Source organism: Marmota marmota, unplaced genomic scaffold (genome assembly GCF_001458135.2).
Source record: "Marmota marmota marmota unplaced genomic scaffold, marMar, whole genome shotgun sequence".
Taxonomy (NCBI): domain Eukaryota; kingdom Metazoa; phylum Chordata; class Mammalia; order Rodentia; family Sciuridae; genus Marmota; species Marmota marmota.
Window position 1 is genome coordinate 57,183,431 of NW_025999968.1, and position 15,261 is coordinate 57,198,691.

General features: G+C 38.2%; 1 protein-coding gene across 5 annotated transcripts in view; it reads left to right on the top strand.

The window, feature by feature from the left end:
• Window positions 1-13,873, top strand: part of Dyrk1a (dual specificity tyrosine phosphorylation regulated kinase 1A) — a 132,921-nt gene extending 119,048 nt beyond the window's left edge. For 4 of the 5 annotated variants that reach the window (XM_048803675.1, XM_048803676.1, XM_015478774.2 and 1 more), the window contains 3 exons: window positions 2,964-3,270; window positions 3,700-3,824; window positions 10,539-13,873. In XM_048803675.1, coding sequence (XP_048659632.1) covers window positions 2,964-3,270; window positions 3,700-3,824; window positions 10,539-11,159 — 1,053 coding nt within the window. In that variant the 3' untranslated portion in view covers window positions 11,160-13,873. Of the gene's footprint in view, window positions 1-2,963; window positions 3,271-3,699; window positions 3,825-8,681; window positions 8,725-10,538 lie in introns of those variants that run through there. The other variant, XM_048803677.1, reaches the window with a different exon arrangement.
• Window positions 13,874-15,261: the final 1,388 nt, after the last annotated feature.

Here is a 15,261-nt window from a genome sequence, read left to right on the forward strand (position 1 = left end):
TATTTTTCTCCATTTACTTTAAATCTGTTCATACTTTTATATTTAAGATGCGAGTTTTTATTTATGCAATATATGGATGGGGCAAGTTTTTTAATCTAGGTTGATAGTTTCTTTTATAATGAATAATTATTTAGCTTAATCACCTCATGGGATTTAAGATTTACTTTACTTGGGTTCTTTTTGTTTTACATGTTTCTTGTTTCCTTAAGTGTTTTTAACCACCTTTTATGTTTATTGAGTACTTTTTGGTACTTCATTGACTTTACTTGCTTGGCTGCTGTCTATAATTTTTTAATGTTGCTCTTATAACATTCAACTTTTATAGCATTTTTATTTCAAATAATATTATATCACTTGATAAACAATGTAATAACCATGTAGTTCTGTGTAACTCCTCCTACTTTTTGTGTTCTTGTCATTTTTACTTCTGTGTATAAGCCTCACAACATATTATGGACCATTTAAACAAAAAATTTAAAAATTAACTTTTAAGGATATTTTAAAACATTAAAAAGATAATAGATCTTTTATGCTTATTCTTTTATTTGCCCTTTCTGGTATTCTTCACTCCTAACAGTTCTTGGCTTCTATTTGGTATTGTTTTCCTTTTTGGGTTTTTAGTTTAGATAATTTCTTTGTTTTTTTCTTCTAGTTCATTGATTTTTTTTTTTTTCTTAATTCCATGTTTGGTCTACTATTAAAGCCACTAAGTAAATTCTTCGCTTTTGATATTTTAATTCTAGCATTTCTATTTGTCTTTTTTTTTTTTTTTTTGGTATTGGGAGTTAAACTCAGGAGCACTATACCCACCGAGCTACCTCCTCAGCTTTTTTATTTATTTTTAGAGAGTCTCACATGCCCAGGCTGGCCTTGAATTTGGCAATCTTCCTGCCTTAATCTCCTGAGTAGCTGGAATTATAGACATATGCCACCCTGTTTGGTTATCCCTTTTTTATTTTTTCCTCCTTTAAATTTTTCTTTTCTGAAATTTCCCATCTGTCCACGCCTGTTTGTCCACCTTTTGAACCAAATTCCTTAAACTATTCATTAATTTAAAATATCTCCTTCTCAGTTTCAACATCTCAGCCACTTGTTAATGTGGGTCTCCTGTTATCCTTTTTTCCCACTTAATTGTGGATTCCTTTGTTTTAGTTTTTGTGTCTGTAACTTTATATATGCCAAACTTTTCTGTATTTAAGAACAGTTGAGGTAGAAATAAATCATTTCCCATTAGAAACAGACATTCTTCTCACTCTGTCAGGCTTCCTGTTAGTTGGGTTCTGAATCAATCTTACTTGTACTTCAGCCGAATCTGGTCTTTGTTTATTTGACTCAGATTCTATTCATCACTGTCTGAGATATTCCTCAAAGCAATTTTTGTGTCCTAGGTCCCAGGGAGACTCTGTATCCATTACTAACCCACCCACATCTAACTCTCTCGCCTGGGAGATCTTTCTTCCTTCTGCTGCCCTGTACCTTCCTTCTGCCTGTCAAAGGTTGGGTCAGAGCTGGATTCTTCTTACTCATGTCTATGGCAGGCTGGCTCTTCCTCCCATCATAGATCTCTTCTCTCCTGGAAGAGGCTTTTTTTTTTTTTTTTTAAGAATTCTATTATTTCTGATTCCTTTGGGGCCCTCAATTCTCTGATAGCTTTCTGTTTGGATCTCCCCCCCCCCGCCAACCCCCAAATCAGTACTGGGGATTGAATCCCAGGCCTTATAAGTGTTCTACTACTGAGTTATATCTCCCTGTCCTTTTTATTTTATTTTGAGATAGGGTCTCTCTAAATTACCCAAGCTGGTCTTGAACTTGCAGTCTTCTTCCTTCAGCCTCTTAAGTAGCTGATATTATAGACATGCACCCACACCCAACTACTGATTTTGGTCCAGTAAGATGTCACATGCCTGTAATCCCAGCAATTTGGGAGGTGGAGGCAGGAGGATCACAGTTTCAAGGGCAACTTCAGAAATTTCGCTAGATGCTGTCTCAAAAAATGAAAAATGCTGGGGATAAAGTTCAGAGGTAAAGCACCCCTTTGTTTAATCCTTAGTATCAAAAAAGGTGGGAAGGGGGTAATGATTTTGTAAATTATCTGGCTCCATCTTGCTTTTAGAGTAGAAAGAAGTCTTGAACAAATTTCTACATTGTTTTTAGAAGCCAAAGTCAAGGGTTGATATTATAAATCAATTAAATATTTATTTAAAAAATGAATTTTTAGAAAATCTCAACACATCAAGTAATTTTTTATTAGACATTTTTTAAAGGGGGAGGCATTAGTAATTTGCTTAATTTATGTCCTGTGAGCAGGTTGGGTTAGACCAGGGCTGCTTTATGGGCACAGTTGGAGTGATTGTCAAAGCTTTGGTGAACTACTGCTAGAAGGCAGTGCAGCAAGTTGTCAGATGCAGCAGCAGAAAAGGACTTCCTACTACTCCCTGCTGTGTGCGGGTGGTGGTGGGGTGTCATTGTTTTGGGCTTCGTAGGCCTCTGTTGCATATTCTTGTATGTTTTGGTTTGCTTGATTATTTGTTTTTATAATTTAAAAATTTTTTTTTACTTGTAGTTGGACACAATACCTTTATTTTTATGTGGTGCTAAGGATCAAACCCAGCGCCTTGCACGTGCTAGGCGAGCACTCTACCGCTGAGCTATAACTTTTAAAAAATGTACAGAACATTTCTAGCTGGAACTGTGAAAATGGACTCTGGGTTGAGCTATAGTTTGCTGACCCAAGGCTTAGATGATCTTCATGGTCAATTTTGGACTCAAAAATATGTTGGAGTTCTCTAACCACAGTGCTTTCAAAACAGTAATGTGTGAAAAGGCAGGAGAACTAATGATAAAGTATCCTTCATATAAATGCCTCAACATAGTATATTTAAATTTACTTATAGTTAAATTATGTGAGCTTTTACACATTCCAACACATTTAGATAAAGTCTTTGATCCTTTTTCTCTTATAGGAGTACAAACCACCAGCAACCCGTAAACTTCATAATATTCTTGGAGTAGAAACAGGAGGACCTGGTGGGCGACGTGCTGGGGAGTCGGGTCATACAGTAGCTGACTACTTGAAGTTCAAAGACCTCATTTTAAGGATGCTTGATTATGACCCCAAAACTCGGATTCAACCTTATTATGCCCTGCAGCACAGTTTTTTCAAGAAAACAGCTGATGAAGGTACAAATACAAGTAATAGTGTATCCACAAGCCCTGCGATGGAGCAGTCACAGTCTTCAGGCACCACCTCCAGTACATCGTCAAGCTCAGGTCTGTTCTTTGAATATTCGGCTAGGCTTGCAAATAATTTCATGTTTCCTTTACAAAGTGGAAATCTTTTGAACTGTTTATAAAAGTTTGTAAATCGGGCAGGGTTAAATTACTTTAGTTGAATCTGTTGTAAGTTATTAGTAGTAAATTGATTCCCTCCAAGACTCCCACAGTTTAATTGCACATCTAATGGTCTGTCTGTAGGAGGAAACAAGTATTTATTAACCAGAATTTTAAATTACTTTTTAAAATGGAATGATTTGCCCACGCTTGAGTTTTCCCTGCACCTGACCAAACGTGGTTTTATTTAGTTCACTGGCTGATGTGAGAGAACTTGTTTTAGTCAGAGAATCCAGTGACCTTGTGATATACATTGTTGGACAGAATCAACTTCAAACTAACAGGTTATACTGTATTGTGATATTTAAGGTGGATCATCGGGGACAAGCAACAGCGGGAGAGCCAGGTCAGACCCGACGCACCAGCATCGGCACAGCGGTGGGCATTTCACGGCTGCCGTCCAGGCCATGGACTGTGAGACACACAGTCCCCAGGTATGCTCTCACATGGTGCTCGTTAACCTTTCCTGCTCACGTTTAGCAGTATTGGATGACATGTCATTTATTCTAAAGGTTCATAGTGTCCTTATTTCTAAGGAAATATAGCTTTATTCTAACTGAAGAAGCACATCCTAATAATTTCAAATACCTCTCTAAAATTGTTCCTACTGTGCTGCATCATGATGCCTTTTTTTTTTTTTTTTTTTTTTTTTAACATCATGATGCTTTATCGTGAGAGGCCAGTGTGTTTAATGGATGAAATATACCTGATGGTGATTAGTATTACCATCTTATGACTAGGCAGCCCAGTGTTGCTGGAGAAGATCTAAGACACAGCTGTTTGTTAATATTCCCAGCTTTTACTGATTGATCTTACATTTTTCTCCAGTTGTCCCATTTTTCTCTCATTAATTATTCCAGACTTTTCTTCTCTTAATAGAAATTTTGGCTTCTCCTTCTGTTTCCACTTACTCTTGGTTTATAAGGAAGTCAGTCTTCAGACAGGAACCCCCTCCACTTTGTATCATTAAAAATGTGGTCCTGCTGGGCCCGGTGGCACACGCCTGTAATCCTAGTGGCTTGTGAAACTGAGGCTGGAGAAACGTGAGTTCAAAGCCAGCCTTGGCAATGGTGAGGTGCTAAACAACTCAGGGAGACCCTGTCTCTAAATAAAATACAAAATAGGGCTGGGCATGTGGCTCAGTGGTTGAATGCCCCTGAGTTCAATCCGTGGTACCCCCATCTTCCAAGTGCAGTTCTGCCTTTGTGCAAATTCATCTAATTCTCCTCCACCTCCTTTTCATTAGAAGCAGGGCGTTTCCACCTGTCTAAGGCCAAGCCCACCTGGCCCTTACCTCCTGCTCTCTAAAGTACCTTGCCCTCTGGCATGTATCTGCAGCCTCTTCTTCCCTCTGGACCCTTCCTGACCAGGGGCATTTCATCACTCTCAGTTCTCTCCTGTATCAAGCAAAATCTTTATATATTCCCCTGTCTTTCTCACCCTACACTCTGCTAACCTGAGATCTCTTTTCTTCACTCTTTGGAAGAACACTCTGGTCACTTCATTTAGCTTCCTGTCCCTAGCCCTGGTGCCAGTGCAAGTGATAATCTTCACCTGTGAGTCCAATAGACACTTTGATGCTTTATCTATATTTATTTCTTAACTGCATTTGACAATGTTGGTTCTCCCTGCTTTTTAAAACACTTTCTGGTTTCGTTAGTAGTATGCTTCCCCATGTCCCCATTTCTCTGACCTTTCCTTTACTGTCTTCTCTATTGGATTCTCCTACTCACCATGAAACCCCAGTGTGCCTTGAAGTGTGACATGTGTCCTGCCTCTTCTGACTTTGCATACTTCCTGGATGACTTCAGCAACTCTTCCCAATGATAGCACTCATCATCTTTATATCAGGCCTTCCTAAATCTTTGTTTTTATATTTAGATTTCACTCCTGAGCTATAGGGCCTTTATTTTTAATTATTTACTACAAACATTACTTAGGAAAATCTCAACAATATGATCCTGCAGGTGGATCACATAAACTGATACTGACATTTTCACCCCCAGCCCAATTCTTGTTCTATCACCTATTCTTGGTTTAAACAAACAAACAAACACCCTAAATTCATTCATGTGCTCAAGTCATAAGCCCGAGGACTGGGAGTTCATTATTGATTCCTTTTCTTCATCTCCCACACTAAATTGAACAGTAAATTATTTGGAATCTCAACATCTAAATTTGTTTTTAATTTTCTCCACTTAACCTCATTCTGCAGCATCTCTCCCCTGTCTTACTATGAAGAATATCTTGGTCTTCCAGTGTCCCATTCCATTCACCTGTCAGCACCATTCTCTTCTCTGCAGCCAGGTGAACTTAAAGTGTCTGATCTTACTATTTCCCTGACTTTATACCAGTTTTTGGCTTGACATTGTATTTAAAATTGAAATTCAGACTTCTTACCAAATTCATAATGATTTCCATGATATAGCCTCCATCTTTATCCTCTGCCCTTACTCTCTTAATATTGATTCTCCCACCACCCCACACACAACTTTTTTGGGATATGCCACCTCTCTTCTCTTACTTTTCTTACATTGCCTACGCTCTTAGCCTAGAACACTTTTTTCTCCACTCTTACCTAGTAACTGCTGTTTAGACTTCAGATCTTAAGTGTAGCTACTCCTAAAGGCTGTCCCAAATTCTTTAGACTATCCTTCCTTCCTCTCTTCCAAATGGGATAACATAAGGCCACCTGTGCTTGACAGAAGTCAATATTCTGCTTCAAATTCTTTCCTTTCCCTTTCCCTTCCTTTCCATTCCTTCCCTTCTCCCTCTTCATCTCCCCCTCCTTCCCTTAACAGGGTCTTTCCCAAGCTGGCTTTGAGGCAGTGATCCTCCTGCCTCACCCTTCCAAGTACCTGGGATCATAGGTGTGCACCATCCTTGCATATTATTTAATTTTGAATAGTTGTATAATCACATGGTTGAAAAAACAAGTAAAATATAAATGGTCATTTCAATGAAAAGTCTTCCCTTTCATATTCTCTAGCCATCCAATTTTTAATAAAAACTGATGTTATTAGTTTTTATATCCTTTGTAAAATATTTTATGCATATACAAGCAAATACAAATATATTCTTCACCCAACATTTGTACACAAATAGTAGACCACACACACTTTTACCTCTTCTGTTTTCTAACATTTGGCATATATTTTAGAGGTCTTCCTATATCAGGATATTGAGAGTACCTCTCTTCCCTTCAGTTTCATGGTGTTCCATTGTTTAAATATTCCATAATTTTATCTTATTAATCCCTTATTAGTGGACATTTAGTTATTTCTAACTCTTTTTACTAATGGTATAATAAATAATCCTGTACATATATCATTTGTACATATACAATTTGTCTGTGATACAAATTCCTGAAAATAATTGGAAGTAAAATGGCCAAGTGACTTGGAATTTTGATAACTATAACCAAATTGTCCTCCAAGTGACTTTACAGTTTATTAACTTGCAGCTTTACTTTTAGTTATCAGATCATCAGTCTCAACACTGCTTATGTTTAAGTAACCCTTATTATTATACTTGATAATGATCTCAAAGCACAAGAGCTGTGATGTTGGCACTTGAGATACACCAAGAGCAGCCATAAGATGATTTCTTTAAGCAAAAAGGTGAAAGTACAATAAAATATTTTTGAGAGCAACAATACTGACACAGCTTTCATTATATTATATCATAACAATTATTCTGTTTTATTATTGTTGTTGTCAGTCTCTTATTATGCCCAATTTATAAATTCACCTGTATCACAGGTATGTATGAATGAATGATCAACTGCAAATGAACATTTCTTGTCATTATTCTTTAAACAATATAGCATTAACAACTATTTTCATAGTGTTTAGTTTATATTAGGTATTTTAAAATAATCTAAAGGTAATTTGTGAAGTAGAAGGGAGAGTGGGCATAGGTTATACAAGTGTTAACACTCTTACATAAGGAACTTGAACATCCATGGATTGTGGTGTCCCCAGGGGCCCTAGAACCAGCCCCTGCTGATTATGACAAGCAACTGTATGGTTCAGTGCTATCTAGGGTTTTAGGTATGTGAGTTTAGAGTTTTTTAGATTGTGTAATGTCTACAGAGATTTTATCAGCTGAGTGTCCTAATATAAGGATTTCAAAGAATTTTGAATTAAGGAATCTCAACCTGTATTTTCTTTTCTTTTTTCTTTTTTTGGTGCTGGGGATTGAACCCAAGGCCTAATGCATGCGAGGCAAGCACTCTACCAACTGAGCTATATCCCCAGTCCTATATTTTATTTTTTGAGAACTCTGCCTATTTTTCCTATTGGATTCTTGTCAGTAGTACCTCTTAAGGTTTACGTCTCAGATCTTCTTCATTAAATAAATACTCCATGGTTTGTGCTAGCCATTGGCGATAGTCTTTGCCTTCCTGGAGCTTACAATGATACAAATAAACACAAAGAAACATGAATAAAAATTGCAAGTAGTGTCCTGGTATGGTGGTGTGGGCCTGTAATCCCAGCTACTGGAGAGACTAAGGCAGGAGGATTGCAAGTTTGAGAGCAGCCCAGATAACTAAGCAAGTTCCTGTCAAAAAATAAAAAGGGGGGCTGGGGTTGTGGCTCAAGCGGTAGCGCGCTCGCCTGGCATGCGTGCAGCCCGGGTTCGATCCTCAGCACCACATACAAGCAAGGATGTTGTGTCTACCGAAAACTGGAAAATAAATATTTAAAAAAAAATAAAAATAAAAATAAAAAAAATAAATAAATAAAAAGGGCTGGGGATATACTCAGTAGTAGAGCATGCCCAGGTTCAGTCCCTAGTATAGGTGTGTGTTGGGGGGTGGGGGTTGTAAGTAACATTAACTGTTAAAAAAAAATTGGGACTGGCAGTGTAGCTCAGAGGTATCACACTTGCCTTTCCTGGCATGTTTGAGGCACTTCGTTTGAAAAAGTAAGTAGTAAAGGCTAATGTGATAGATAATGAGTTAATTTGTTGGATGAGATGAGTTACTTACAGCAGGCCAAAAGTCTGATGATAGACCCTCGACCCCCACCCCCACAGTATGGTAGGTTAAAAATTGGGTGGCTTTTTGCAGGGAGGGGTGGTCCTTATTGAGCTGCTAAGGCTGGTCTCAAACATGCAGTCTTACTGCGTCACCCTTCAGAGTACCTGGAATTACAGTCATGTCCCACTGCACCTTGCTGGGGTTTTTTTTTCTTATATAACAGTGCAGAGTGTGTGTATTGAGTTAGTGGCATTGCTGTCTTCTGCATCCTAATCTTCTGTCTTCTTGTGGCTCCACCTTTCCCAAGGTGGAGGGAAACTTTACCCAGGGCCTAGTTGCCCACTATGCAGTATCCAGCAGGCAGAAGGACTTGGGAGGAATTCTGTATGCCAGGCTAGCAGTGACATTGACTCTCTCATTCCACTGATATTTTAGTCACATGGCCACGCCTAAATATAGGGGAGGCTAGAAAGTGTAGTGCAGCCATATGCTCAGGAATGAGAAGCACTTTTTGTGGATAACCAGTAGCCTGTGCCACACAGGATGGGGGCAACATTGGCCAGAGTGGTTAGGGAAGACTCTGGAACTGAAATGATAAGAGGCATCCATGCAGAGATTAGAAACAGGAACATTCTCTGCTGAAGGAAACAGTAAACATGTCATGAGGCATTTGAAAGATCTTGGGTTGTGGAGGGATGGAAAGAAGATCCTGTGTGGTTAGAATCCATGGGGCTAGAGAAGGAGGTTGGAGAAAGGCCATTGGACAGATGATAAAGACATAGTAGGTATTTTGCACTATTTTGTTTTTCTCAGTGTGTGGAGAAGTCATTAGAGAATTCCAAATAGGAAAGTGGTTAAATTTGTGTTCATAAAAGGTATTCCTGCCACTCTTTGCAGGAGGAGCGGATGGAAGCTGGAAATTCACTTTGGAGGCGTTTATATTAGGCAAGAGGTTCTAGTGGCCTGATCTAAGTGGTATTGGTGGAATTAGGGAGAAAAGGCCAGGTCTGGGATCCATTTTGAAATGTAAACTTATTAGTCTATGATAGAAAACACGAGTTTGATTCATTGATTTAAAATAATGTCGGTATCCATTTTCCTGTACGTAACATAATTTCATTCTTCTATTCTATTTCATTCTTCTATTCTAAACTCTATTGTGTGTGTATACATCACATTTTCTTTATCCACTCATTCTTTGACAGTCACCTAAACTGGTTTTATAATTTGGCTAATTGAGAATTGTGTTGCTATAAACATGGGTGTGCATTCATTACAATAGTATGCTGACTTCATTTCATTGCAAAGGAGTGGCATAGCCGGGTCATATAATGGTTCTATGCCTAGTGTTTTGAGAAGCCACTATACTGATTTCCATAGTGATTGCATTAATTTACAGTCCCCAAATGGTATAAAGGTGTTCCTTTTTCTCCACATCCTCTCCAGCATTTATTATTGTTCGATTCTTAGTTGCCATTCTAACTAAAGTTTATGCTAAAGAAGTTGAACACTTTTTCATGAATTTGTTAGCCATTTGCATTTCTTTTGAGAGGTGTCTTGTTTAGTTCATTTGCCCATTTATTAACTATGTTTTTCTTAAGTTTTTATTAAGAATATGTTAAAAAGTTGAAATAATAATCGTCGGTCAGAGGAGTAGCTTGCAAAAATTTTCTGCCACTCTGTAGATTCTCTCATGACATTCTTAATTGTTTTCTTTGTAGACTCAGCAGTTATGACTGGTGGGTTGGATGGAGAAATTGTTGAGCAGCTAGAATGATAGTAACCCTTTCACTTTAACAACAAAGAAAAGAGAAGGGAACTTAGGGGAAAAATAAAGAGTTTCTCTTAGACCCCTCAAAAATACTTATGTATTTGGTTCTTACAGAAAAAGTTTAGCACAGACAATGCTCCTAAGGAAAGACAGTGGCTAGTGAAATATATCAGCCTTTTGTACTAATATAACTTCCTAAAAAATTGCCACTTTCATGGTAAATTCTCTTTTCACTCTGGAACATAATTAGAATTTTGTATTTCAAGAACTTACATGCTCAAAGTTTGAAAGACTCTCCCTAATTGAAGCTATGGCATGAGAACATTTACATCATCAAAGATAAGTTTGAAAACGGCATTCTGAATAATTCTTTCAAAATGTGTTTTTTTATAGGTGCGTCAGCAATTTCCAGCTCCTCTTGGCTGGTCAGGCACTGAAGCTCCTACACAAGTCACTGTTGAAACCCATCCTGTTCAAGAAACAACCTTTCATGTAGCCCCTCAGCAGAATGCATTGCATCATCACCATGGAAACAGTTCCCATCACCACCACCACCACCATCATCACCACCATCACCATGGACAGCAAGCCTTGGGTAACCGGACCAGGCCAAGGGTCTACAATTCTCCAACAAATAGCTCCTCTACCCAGGATTCTATGGAGGTTGGCCACAGTCACCACTCCATGACATCCCTGTCTTCCTCAACAACTTCTTCCTCGACATCTTCCTCCTCTACTGGTAATCAAGGCAATCAGGCCTACCAGAACCGCCCAGTGGCTGCTAACACCTTGGACTTTGGACAGAATGGAGCTATGGACGTAAATTTGACCGTCTACTCCAATCCCCGCCAAGAGACTGGCATAGCTGGACATCCAACATACCAATTTTCTGCTAATACAGGTCCTGCACATTACATGACTGAAGGACATCTGACGATGAGGCAAGGGGCTGACAGAGAAGAGTCCCCCATGACAGGAGTGTGTGTGCAACAGAGTCCTGTAGCTAGCTCGTGACTACATTGAAACTTGAGTTTGTTTCTTGTGTGTTTTTATAGAAGTGGTGTTTTTTTCCAAAAACAAAGTGCAAAGCTGCTTGAATCAGAAGGAGATTAACACACTGAACCGCTACAAGAGGGCAAAGCTTTTTTTTTTTTTTTAACTTGAAAAGATTGCAAAGGGACAATGAAGTTTTTAAGAGCCATGTCCAAATCCATCTTCACGGATAGCTCAGAGGTATCCTCTTTTTGCCTCCCCCATTTAACTTGCCACCTCCTAGTCATAGTGGTTTTTTTTGTCTTTCTATTCAACAAAAAAGTTAATGTTCAGATGTTGGTCTTGGTCATTTGCCAACTAATTTTGAAATAAAAAGGCACTGCACATAATTTGCATAGGGCCCCATTAGGGTGTTTTTGTTTTTTTCCTCCTCCCCCCCCTTTTCCTTTTTCTTTTTTTGTTTTTGTTTTTGTTTGGGTGGGGGTGGGGTGTGGATTTGGGTTTTTAAGTCCTCTAAATACACTTGGGCACCGAAATGCAGTACTGTAAGGAAGAGGGACCTCCAGCTTACACAAACATCATCTTCAGCTGTATGAAAGGGACGATTGTGTTGAAGTTTGTAAGGCACATTAAGCATGCTAAGTGGCGGGGATCAGAACTCTCCTATCTGAACCTACTGAGGAGCAAAGCAGCAATTACGTGGGATCCTGTGGGCCTCCTGTTGTGGAGGCCACAGGAAGATGGGAGTGGAACGTGACTGGTCTCCTAACCAAGGTGCACTGAGAAGCAATCAACGGGTCAGTCGTGGCCAGTCCTGAGGAGGTCTGAGTGGTGGTCTTTGGGATAACCTTTGGCCTTATGGATTTGGACTCGAAATCAGAAGAGCCTACCATTTCAGATGCAATCACTTGTGGACATGCTTTTGCAGACAGTCCTTAATGCTGAAAACACAGAGAATGGGTAATTCAAGAGGCCTTTCTTTTAAAATAGACTTTTGTGACCCACTAATTGTAAGGTATTGCAAGGTCACTTTGCGTGTGTCATAAAGTTGACTTCCTTATTGGTTGAAGGTCACAGAAGTAGTGGTTTGCTTTGATGGAAATAGCTACAGCTGTGTCCCTTCCTGCTTTTTACTTTTTCTTTTGCTTTTTCTCGGCACGTGGTATCTCCACCATTTCTTCTGCACAAAGATGTCTTCTGTTCATCCTGAACATTTTTAAAAAATGCAGAATTTTATGTGACTGCTTTTTTGCCTCACAATTATGCTGTGAATTTTACAAAAATTTATTTTCTTTTTTGATAATTTATTGTACCAAAGCTGTTTTTATAGCACATAGATGTCTGTAACCAATAATGTAGCAGTTCTGCACTTTGACACAAGGTGTAACTAGACCATTTTTAAATGTCAGTTGAAAATTATGGCTGTACTATTGCTTAAACAAAACTGGAACTGTTGTTGAATCCATAGCCAATACATTTACAGCAATCTGTGTACTGAACATAATAGATTGACATCTAATTCAAGATTACAACATCTGTCACATTCTAAATGTGTTCAGGCTTCTGAAGGTAAAGGGACACTGGATCCAGAAGCTATGGAGCCAGCAGTTGATTCTTGTATTCCTGATTAACCTACTTGTAAACTTGAACGCAAGACCTTGATTGCACCAATAGGTCCAAACTAGGAGCAGGAGTAAAGCAGAACTCTGAGCATGACCTGAAGTGAACAGGCTGGTATTTAACAGGTGCCTCGTTTTGAGATTATGCTGCCTTAATGTAACACAGTCTGGCAGTTGCTAAATTTGTGTTCCCATTTTAAATTGACCAATTTTAGGGTGTTATACTTTTGAGCGGTTAAATTGGGAGAATGAAGATGTAGTAATTTACCTGTCCAGGATCAAAAGAAGCCTAGAAAAGAAGCAGTAATCTACCTCTGCCGATAACCCTGTTCGAAACAACTCAGCAGAACACCACGTTACTTTTTATTGGTCAACTCCATGTGGCTGACTAGGCCAATTTTTTCTGAACAAAACAGGTTTTTATATGTAAACAGTGACAAAAGAAAGGCTTAAAACTATGTAAATGTGAATGGAAACTTGGAAATATCCGTTTTTATAAACCACAAAAATTTTTTTGTTGTTAATCAGGAAATCCATATTTATTTTGTAATTAAATGTCAAGCCTGTGGATGATTTTTTTTTTGAACTTGATAGTTCATAAAGGTTTACAGTGAATAAAAGGATATCACCTTGAGTATAGCAATATCAAACAGAATCCAGTAGTTACTGCTGTTTAGGAATGTGGAACGTGAGGTTAAAACACTATATGGGTCAGGTCATTTTTTTTTTCTGTGCTGGTTGCCACATCTTAGCAAGCACCAAAAAACAAACAAACAACAACAAAAAAAAAACCCCAACAACAAAAAACAAACCACAAAACCCCCTAAAACAGTTTTTAAACCAATATTTACATAAAGTAAGTCATAAAATCCAGTGCTTCTGCATACTGTGTTATGTTACAGTCCAGTTTTGTGTGCTTTACTACACAGTTTGGTTACAGGACTTCTGTGCATTGTAAACATAAACAGCATGGAAAAGGTTAAATACCTGTGTTCAGATTGTAAGATCTAGTCCGGACTTGCTGTGTATATTGTAACGTTAAATGAAAAAGAACCCCCCTTTGTATTATAGTCATGCGGTCTTATGTATGATAAACAGTTGAATAATTTGTCCTCAGACTCTTTACTATGCTTTTTTAAAATTAATTTAAGAAAAAATGTATAGATAGTAAAAATCTTCCTATGCAATTAACCTGATCCAGGTCTGGTAGGTATACTGAGTATAAACTTAGTCAAATGTGTAAAAAGGAAAATATTTGAGTTACATCAACATAGGCTTTAAATATCTCAAAGTAAAAATTGGAGGTTTAACAGATCATTTGATTTTTAAAATTTTTTATCTGAATGATAACTTATATTCACACAATTTCTCTGGTTCCAAGTGCTGATACTATAGTTTGTAGTGTTTCAAGTGGATGTTAACAATTAGGTGGTTTTCTGCAATTGATGTTTTTTTCTAATAGATGAAGGAGAGAATATAGGTATTGTTATTCCTCCTCCTCCTCCTCCTCCTCCTCCTCCTCCTCCTCCAGGTCCTCATGGGAACATAACAGGGACTTTTTCTTACACAAATTCTAGAATTCCTTCCACAGTGAGTCAGTTTCTAACCTAAAGTCTTCTCTTTTTATGTTAACCTACATAAGCATTTATTAAGGTGGCCTTCAGAAGGTAAGAAACTTGTTTTAAAGTTAAATATGATTTTGTAACATTCAGGTTGGGAATGTAAAGTTGAACTCACAACATGAAAAAAAGGGAAAATCCCTTCCATTTTTGTCTTAGGGTATTAGAAATTTACTTCGATGAATGGCACATTTTGTGATACTGGACTCAGAAAAACCAGGACTTGTTTTTATTTAATGAATTCACAAATACATACAAAAGATCATTTAAGTCTGCAGTAATTATAAAGCCCCCCAAAATGACATTTGTGCCTTTGCCTCTGTACTCTCTCCCAGCTGGTAGGGAAGTACATTCGTAAATCCCACACGAAGCTGAGGTTGCAAACATTCCAGGTCAGTCCCCCAGTTTCCAAGTTGACTTGCTTTTATTTTGTTGGTCCCCAGAAGATAGGTTTGGTATATCATTTTCATTCTGTTTTTGTCATAGACCATGTGTAATAGGTCAAATGGTTTGTTCCAAATATATGACTTGGCTTTAATGTCACCTCAGAAAAAAGTATGAAAATTTAAAGGGGCAGGGGCTGCGCACAGCTGTGGTATATTGAGACTGTGTTCAGATTTCTTAAGATCTACTTGCCACACTTGGGCAAACTTGATGAGCCTCTGAGGGAGTCTGAAAGGAGAGGGTAGAAGTTCCCTTTCTCCTGACCATGACTTCTTCCTTACTAGTTGTTTCCTAGAATGGTAATATATATCAAGGGATCTTTTGAACAGAGAGTAAGAGTCGTAGAAACCATAACAGCTTATCCTATCAGAGGCACGCTTTTTTAGTGCCTTGCAGTATTTCGTAAATGCATTCACAAAGAATCATCCAATAAGAGCCACC